We start from the raw sequence: 9,351 nt of genomic DNA, 5'->3' as shown, positions 1-9,351 counted from the left end.
GTTTGAATATTTACGTTTGCGAATAGAGTAAATTAGATTAGAATGATCATCATTATTTTTATAATATTCGATCTAAATTAATCGATTAATAAATCAGATATCATTAATTAATTAAAAAAAGAGCAAGACTGATCCGTCCATTCGTTGCAACATAAACAACAAATAAATAAAATGCAAAAATTTTCTTATACTCCAAACAAGACCCTTACTAGCCCCCACTAGGAAAAATGGAGGAAAACGGCAACAGAGGCGACGCCAAACGCTGTCTAGCAATCGCCGAGAAGCTTCTTCGAGGCCGTCATTTGAAAGCCTCAAGAGAAGCCGCTGTCATCGCCCAACAAAACGATCCGCTCCTGGAAGGGCCAGATCAGATCCTAGCCGTCATCAACGTACTTATCGCCGCCGCAAAAAGAATAAACGAGCACCGCGATTGGTACTCCATCTTGCAAGTCGATTGCCCTTCCCAAGACAAAGATCTCATCAATAAACAGTATCATCGCCTAGCTCTCCTTCTTGACCCCGAAACGAATGATTTCCCTTTCGCCGATAATGCGTTCAAGCTCGTAACCGATGCATGGTCCATTTTATCTAACACCTCCAAAAAATCTCTTTACGACAAAGACTTGGACTCTTGTACGAGGACTAATTCATGCATTGCCGGCGACCGTTCGAATAAAGCCGGGGAATCGACGGTCACGAGAGGAGAGCAAAATCAGGAGCTTAAGAAAAAACGCATGCCGAATTCGGAGCCGCGTAATGAGAATCAAAGGCCTAGAATGTCGACGTTTTGGACAGCGTGTCCGTACTGTTACAGGTTGTTTGAATATCCTAGGATTTACCAAGGTTGTTGTTTAAGGTGCCAGAATTGCGACAGGGCTTTCCATGGTGTTCTGATTCCGACTCTGCCGCCAATGATTCCGGAAAAAGAAGCTTATTACTGTAACTGGGCGTTTTTTCCGTTAATATCTGGTGATCAAGAGGATCGAATGGAAGCTCCTCCTGGGTTTCCCGTAAAGCGGCGAGAGAGTGAAAGAAAAGGGGGTACTGTGGCTTCGCCGCCGCAGGAAGCTGCTCCCAAGACCACCTCAAAAAAGGCGTTTTCTCCGTCCGGTGGTCAAGAGAGTCGAATAAAACCTCCTCCTGGATTTCCAGTAAAGAGGCGAGAGAGTGAAAGAGATGGAGGTGCTGTGGCTACGCCGCCTCAGGCAGCTGCCCCCAGGACTACCACGGATAAGGCATCCAAAGGGAGAGACAATGCTGCGGCGAGTTCGGGTAGGAATCCACCCGATTTTGCCCCTAGGAAGAAAGGGAGGCCGATGTGAGATTTCCTAGGTAATGGATTATGGGGTTTTTTTGGTGTTGGTTTATAGCAAGCTGACCATAATGCAGGAGTTTTTCCATCATCTGGGATGGATTTTAATGGACGGATAATGTCGAGGCTGAAACTCGGCTAATTCAGGGAGAATGCATAGGTATTGTAGTAGTTGCTGCTAACTGTTTTGTTTGTAGATATTAGGTTGTTAGCGCAATAGTTGATTGTAAAATTATGATATATATGCAATGTCGGGTCGGCAAGTTCTTGCACCATTGATTTTGAGATATTTTGACTTGTTTGCGTTTGATTGAATTGGTGCATCTTCTTGTGGGAAAATATGGTTAAAAGCCATCAATGTTGTAGGTAACTTTTTCTGATTTGCGAATCGAAACATCGCTTCATTCCTTGTTTCATGGCTGATGCATCTTTCTGTGATTCAAATGACAAACTGCAAATGAAATTCCATGCTCTTTCCAGTCTAATACTCCTTAATGCAGTGTGTCTTGATGAACTGTGCCATGGATCTACACTCTAGAGAACTAATAGTAATTGATCCAAAGGCGCTTAGTCCGGAAAATCCGATGGCGACCGCTGTACACGGGATTGGATTGCAAGGAGCTGATCCAATGTACATGAGATTGGCTAAAACTTCTAAGCTCTAGTATTCGGAGAACAAAATCGACAGCAACGACTATGTCATTGTGTGCGGTATCTCTGGTATGTTAGATCTGTTGGACAACCCTACGTTTCGGAAATCCTGCATCATCATTCCTCGTTTAAATTCTGTGAATCAGATTATTATCTGCATTCAGATTAAATACAACTTATAAATATATTGGTTGCATAACAAAACAAATATTAAATTTTATATGCAAAATATTTTTAAAAGAATTTTCAATCATGTTGAAAATAGAAGAATATACGCAGATTTTCATAATTGATTAGACATCTAATTTTAGTCTTTAGTATCTATTTATATATATTGTTATATGATTATAAAGGAAATCATAAATATACTATTATATGATTATAAAGGAAATTTGATTAGTAGAAATCTACTCAAAGTAATATTTTCTTATTTTCAATTAATTTCTTTTTTCAATAATCTCTTAATTTTATATTTTCATTAATTTATTATGTATAAACTCATATGATATTTATTTTATTTTTTATGCATAAACTAATATTTACAAGGTAATACATGTTTAGAATATTTTCTTACAAGAATAAAGACATTGTAAATTAGAATAACAAATTCTATTTTTATTTTAATGTAAATTTTGATTGATGTCGTTACATATAAGTCTATTTTAATTAATTTGGTGATATACATAAATCAATATGAACTTATACAAAAATTTCACAATTTAAGTTAATTTTAACATGCTTTTATATTCATTATTTTATTTTAAAAATAATATAATGATTTAATTAAATTATTGAATTTAATTAGTACTTTTATAATTTGTATTTTAATATAAATATATATTTTTTAGTTGAAGTAAATAATACATCTAAAAAATATTTAAAAATTAACTATAAATTTAAAATGACCTTTATAACATATCATTATGAATTTATGAACGAAAATATAAAAAATTAATGTTTAATGTGATTTAGTTTTCTAACTTTTACGTGTTGGAAATTATTTTTTTTTTTGAAAGATTACGTGTTGGAAATTAGATTGCCGCTAAACGATGCATTTAATTGATTGAAAAATAATAAAATAAATATGCAAAGAATCAATTAACTATGTCGCGGTATTAATCATTATCTTAGAAATGAATTCACCTCGATATGTGTAATTACTACAATAGGCAGTCATTCCTCGAGGTTAACATGTTCTCTATGAGGATTCCTACACCCGAAAATCATAGTGAACTAACAATAATACTGCTCTTCTCTTAGAATCGGAAGTTTTTTCTCATAAAAACTTTGAGAAAAAATAATGTTTTTAAGCTAAATGAGATGCTTGGGATGATCTAAAAAGTTGAAAATGAATGGCTATTTATAAGATAAAAATGGGGTTATTAATGTCATTTAACCAAAATCAGTAATAAATTTTGATTTGATTTTCGTAAAAATCGTTGATTTATTTGTGTAATTAATCTGCTACAACTGGATAAACTTGTCCTCAAACCTGTACAGATTCATTCATAAAATATAGTTGTTACAATAGCTATTAATTAGAAGGTAAATTACTAGAATTAAGGGGTTGTAACAGCTGTAATAAATAACCGTACAAGATTGTAAAAACATCCATGTATATCCTTATCAGAAACAGTCAAACAACTCTCCAAAAAGCATGTTGTCAATTACAACAAATAAATCAACGATAACTACATCTTTTCATTTCAAAATTATTTTTCTAGTCTATAAAATTCAAATAATAAATATTTTCCCAAAAGTATTTTCCTTCCAAATGTGAGATATGTGCTCATATATGCATTACTAATATTCTCTCACTAATGTGAAATAATTCTTTTGTAAACCAAAAAGATAATTTCAAATTTAAAACGTGAGAAAAGCAATAGCGAGATTAGTTGCTTAGGCACTAGTGAACGTATATGAAACTAATATATAGTAATTATGAGTAATTATTCTCTTAGATAAGTGCATGAATCTTAAAATTTCTAAGCTTATGGTGAACTCATAACACACAATTAACACCTTCATCCACCTAAGTACGCGATGTGTCTAAAAAGTGTGTGCATGTATATATGTAGCCCTCTTTTAGTAAGTGTACTAAAAAAAGGGCCCAACGTTTTTCATAGAAGTTGACTAATCCTTCACACTTATATATAACCCTCTTTCAGTAAGTGTACTAAAAAATGGGTCAACGTTTTTCATAGAATGTGGCTAATCCTTCTTACTTCGTAGGTTATTTCATCAAGTTTATCTCAACGTAAACAACTCGAAAACAAACTACGAAATAATTAAGATCTTTTACAACAAGTTAACCTCACAATAGGTATGTTGAATTTCTTCAAGTTCATTTTTATATGAATCAACCAAAATCTGGGATATGAAATCATTACGAATAAATATTTAACCTCATTAATCAGTGAATTAAATATGTTATTCTTACTAGGAACACTCAAACTCTTGGGTTTGAATTCATTAAGAGTTTTAATAAAACTCATCCTCTCTAGTGGTAAGTTCATCTAGTCTTCCATGATTAGGACTACCCACTCAACATTGGTTTAACTTATTAAGTGTTGTTGAAAACATTTTGATATTTCGATATAACAAACTAAGTTTAAATGAATTTTAAGATTTTACAAATGATTTTCTAAAGTATATTCGATTCAATTAATCGAATATCAAATTATTACTCCAAGTCTTTCAAGATCATTTCAAACCTTACTAAATGTGTAAAATTGTGTTTTATACTTAAACTATTTTTGAAACAATTTTCACAAAGTATTTTGAACCAAAATCAAGCCTAAAATCAAATTTTCAAAGTGATGCACCGATGCACCAATCCATGCATCGATGCACCATGGAATTAATTGAACATCGAATGCATTTTATGCATCGATGCACATACCATGCATCAATGCACTTAGTGCATTTGGTGCATCAATGCACAAGACCATGCATCGATGCACTCAGGCTATTTCAAAACATCGAATGCATTTTATGCATCGATGCACTCTTAGTACAACGATGCACTGAGAGTCCAACGGTCAAAATATTTGAATTTTACACTTGATGTACCGATGCACCTAGGGTATGCATCGATGCATGAGACGCTCCCAACCACTAATATTAATTGTTTTCACACTTAAACGGCTCTATTAACTCCACTAAGCATCCCCAACGTTCATAATAATTTGAAGGTGTATTTAAACAAGCTTAGAAGCCATTGATCGAAAATAAGAAACAACAATCAACTAGAATCAATAGAGAATCAAAGAGAAAGCATCAAACCTCAAGTTTGAGCATTTCAAGCCTATTTTTCATTGAATATTCATTTTACTTTCAAGAACACTACTTGTACTCAATTGTATTCATTTTATAGTGTTCTTTTGTTTGTTCTAGAATTGTGCAAACATTCTACCTTGTGAGGATTTCCTTGTAAGTTTGTAAATTTGTAATCTTCTCTTTGTGAAAGAGTGTTCTCAAGAATTGGGGTATATTCTTGAGGGAGTTGTAAGGTTATCTCTTTGGCCTCAAAAGAAAGAACAAATTAGTGAATTTGTTGGAAAATCCTTAGTGTGGATAGCTAAAGTAGTGGATGTAGACTTTGATTGAGAAAGTCGAACCACTCTAAATCGTTGTGTAATTACTTTCAATTTTCTGCAAAAGCTTCCACCAAAATTTTAATTGCCAATTCACCCCCTCTTGGCCGCTTCCATCGATCGATTAACTCAACAATTGGTATCAGAGCCTAACTCATTTGAAGGTTTAATCGCCTCTTGAGTTGATTCGGGAAGAGTTGCATCGATAATCAAATTCATCAATGGCCTACACTTCAAACGTCAACTCTGGTCTCGATTCGATGCCTGTCAACAAGCCTCCTTTCTTCAATGGAGCTAACTATGCATATTGGAAGAATATGATGATGTATTCCATTCAAGCCAGTGACATGGGAGCATGGAATGTTGTAGAAGACTGATATATCAAGCCTCTCACTCATCCAAGATTGTGGAGTGAATGAGAGACAAGAATGTTTCAGCTCAACTCCAAAGCCATCCATATCATATTTTGTGCTCTTGGAACAGATGAATATGGAAGAGTTTCATCCTGTACAACCGCCAAAAAAATATGGGATAAATTACAAGTCACTCATGAAGGCACCGACGAGGTAAAAGAATATAAAATTAGTCTTCTAACACATAGCTATGAAAATTTCAGGATGAAACCAAATGAAGATATCAAAGCTATGACGGATAGATTCTCAACGATTGTCAATGGTCTCGAATCATATGGAGAGATCATTCCAAACGAAAAGCTTGTGAGGAAGTTAGTTTACTCACTTCCAAAATCATGGCAATCCAAGAAGACTGCAATCATTTAGGCTAAGAACCTAAAGTCCTTAACTTTTGAAGAGCTAATCGGTTCCCTCCTCACTCATGAAATGATGCTTGAAGATGAGGTGGACCTCGATAAGATTGAAGAGACACCAAAGGAGAATGAGAAGAAGAAAAATATTGGAGTTGCTCTCAAATCCACAAAAGAAGAGAGTGATTCGGATGAAGATGACGATGACAAGGAAATGGCATTGTTTGCCAAACGGTTCAGAAAAATGATGATACCTTACCGAGGAAGAAAATTCAAATGAAATGAAGGCCTCAAAAATGAACCAAAAGAGAAAGACCCGATCATTTGCTATGAATGCAAAAAGTCGAGGCATGTCAAATATGATTGCCCACAATTAAAGAGAAAGGGTCAATCAAAGAATAAGCACAAGGCTCATGTGGATACATGGAGCGATGAAGAAGGTTCCGATGAAGAGGAACAAAAAGTAGCAAACTTGTGCTTGATGGCATTCGAGGAAGATTCTAAGGTAACCTCTAACTCATCTGAATTTGATGATTTATCTTATGATGAGCTATTAGAGGAATATAATGGGTTGGCTTTGGATTATGAGAAATTGTTTTTAAAATATAAAAATGATGTTTCAAAATTGAAAAATGAAAATAAACTCATTTCCAAAACCAACAACGATCTTGAAAGTAAAATCAAAGATTTGCAAATCAAACTAGAAGAGTTTGAAAAGAAAATTTTAGATTTGAAAAATTTACTTTCAAAGGTCAATGATAATCATCAAAAGAAAATTGATGATCTTAAAGCTTCTTTTGATAAAGTTGGAACAAAAAGTTTTGAAAAAGAAAAAAAATCAAAATTCAGCTTTGTTAGAAAAAGTTTTAAAAACTACAATCATAGAGGTCCCCGAAGAACCTCTAATGGAAAAATCATTAGAAGTATATGGGTTCCTAAAGGACTCATTACTACTAAAGATAAAGATATCATACACAAATGGATACCTAAGGGGACTAGGATTCTAGAAACTAATGAATATGGACCCAAAAGAATTTGGGTACCAAAAATTAAAAATTAATCTATGTTTGTATGAAAAGGAGCATTGCTACAAGGCATAGGAAACAAATTCAAATTCATGGTACCTTGATAGTGGATGCTCGAGACACATGACCGGGGACAAAAGCCGGCTTATTGAGCTTAACGCCAAAAATGGAGGAGAAGTGACTTTTGGTGATAACTCAAAAGGTCACATTGAAGGTATAGGCACTATAGGTAATACCTCTTCCATACAAATTAAGAATGTTTTGTATGTGAATGGATTAAAGCATAATCTTTTGAGTATTAGTCAATTATGTGATAAAGGATTCATGTCATGTTTGAAACCAATGGTTGTAAAGTTATTGACATTGCATCTAATCGAATTATGCTTGTTGGTCATAGAATAGGAAACATATACATGGTGCATTTAGACTCTATTGATATGACTAATTTATGCCTAGTTTCTAAGGATGAGCATGATAGTTGGTTATGGCATAGGAGACTAGGACATGCTAGTATGAGTGTTTTGCAACGGTTAATTCAATGAGACTTAGTAAGAGGGCTGCCTAAACTGAAATTTGATAATGATAAAATCTATGATGTTTGTGCTAAAGGAAAACAAAAGCGAGCTTCTTTTAAATCCATTAATGATGTATCAACTAGTATAGTATTTCAATTGATCCATTTAGATCTTTTTGGGCCATCTAGAACTACTAGCTTGGGTGGAAAACAATATGCATTTGTCTTGGTAGATGACTATTCTAGATATACTTGGGTTCTATTCTTAAGTACTAAAGATGAAGCATTAGAAAAATTCATCACGTTTTCAAAAGTAATCCAAAACGAAAAAGGTTACTCTATAACTAGTGTTAGGAGTGATCATGGAACTGAATTTGAAAATCTTGGATTTACTGAATTTTGTAATTCTAATGGTATTAGTCATAATTTTGCAGCACCAAGAACCCCTCAACAAAATGGAGTTGTTGAAAGGAAAAATCGAACTTTAGAAGAAATGGCTAAAACCATGCTTTGTGAAAACAATTTGCCAAAATATTTTTGGGCGTAAGCCACAAATACTGCTTGTTATGTTATTAATCGAGTAACGATTAGGCATATTTTGAAGAAAACTTCATATGAACTTTTTAAAAATAAAAAGCCTAACATTAGCTATTTTCATCCTTTTGGATGTAAATGTTTTGTTTTAAACAACGATAAAGACAATCTTGGCAAATTTGATGCTAAAAGTGATTAAGGAATTTTTCTGGGTTATTCCTTAAGTTCTAAATCTTATCGAGTATTTAATAAAAGAACTTTAGTTGTAGAAGAGTCTATACATGTTGTTTTTGATGATAATCTCCTTCCGAGGAAGGATTCTTATTTGAATGATGATATAGGTATTATAAATACAAATGACGTTAGACATGACGATGGAGAATCATCATCAAAGGAATAAATGAAAGATGAGGAAACTCATGATCCTCTCGAAAATCCAACCATTGAAGAAAGGGAAGTATCTTACCCAAGAGAGTACAACTATGTCAAGAATGGTGAAATCATAGGTGATCCATCCAAAAGGGTAACAACTCGATCTTCTCTTAGAAATATTTGTAATTATGTTGCATTTATCTCATTCATAGAGCCTAAGAATATTAAAGAAGCATTAAATGATGAACATTAGATTATGGCTATGCAAGAAGAGTTAAATCAATTTTAGAGAAGTAAAGTTTGGACACTAGTTGAAAGGCCTAGAAATAAATCTACTGTAGGTACTAGATGAGTATTTAGGAATAAGCTTGATGAGAGTGGTAATATAGTGAGAAACAAGGCTAGACTTGTTGCTCAAGGGTATACTCAAGAAGAGGGCATAGACTATAATGAAACATACGCTCCCGTAGCAAAGATGGAAGCAATTAGAATGTTATTAGCATTTGCATGTTTTCATGAATTTAAATTATATCAAATGGATGTTAAAAGTGCATTTTTAAATTGTTTTATTAAAGAAGAAGTAT

General features: G+C 33.6%; 1 protein-coding gene across 1 annotated transcript; it reads left to right on the top strand.

The window, feature by feature from the left end:
* The first annotated feature begins 222 nt into the window (after positions 1 to 222).
* On the top strand, positions 223 to 1,681 carry LOC120215606. The gene has a single exon (XM_039213247.1). It carries the CDS (start codon positions 228 to 230, stop codon positions 1,320 to 1,322), a length of 1,095 nt encoding a protein of 364 aa, XP_039069178.1. The 5' UTR covers positions 223 to 227; the 3' UTR covers positions 1,323 to 1,681.
* The last annotated feature ends 7,670 nt before the right edge of the window (positions 1,682 to 9,351 follow it).

The sequence above is a fragment of the Hibiscus syriacus genome, unplaced genomic scaffold, assembly GCF_006381635.1.
Source record: "Hibiscus syriacus cultivar Baekdansim isolate YM2019G1 unplaced genomic scaffold, ASM638163v2 tig00110126_pilon, whole genome shotgun sequence".
NCBI classification, from domain to species: Eukaryota; Viridiplantae; Streptophyta; class Magnoliopsida; order Malvales; family Malvaceae; genus Hibiscus; species Hibiscus syriacus.
The sequence above is the reverse complement of the archived record's forward strand: the minus strand, read 5'-3'. Positions and strand labels throughout refer to the sequence as shown.

What these genes read in the sequence shown, in the direction of transcription:
- LOC120215606 (XM_039213247.1), top strand. Translation starts at nt 228, where the DNA reads ATGGAGGAAAACGGCAACAGAGGCGACGCCAAACGCTGTCTAGCAATC.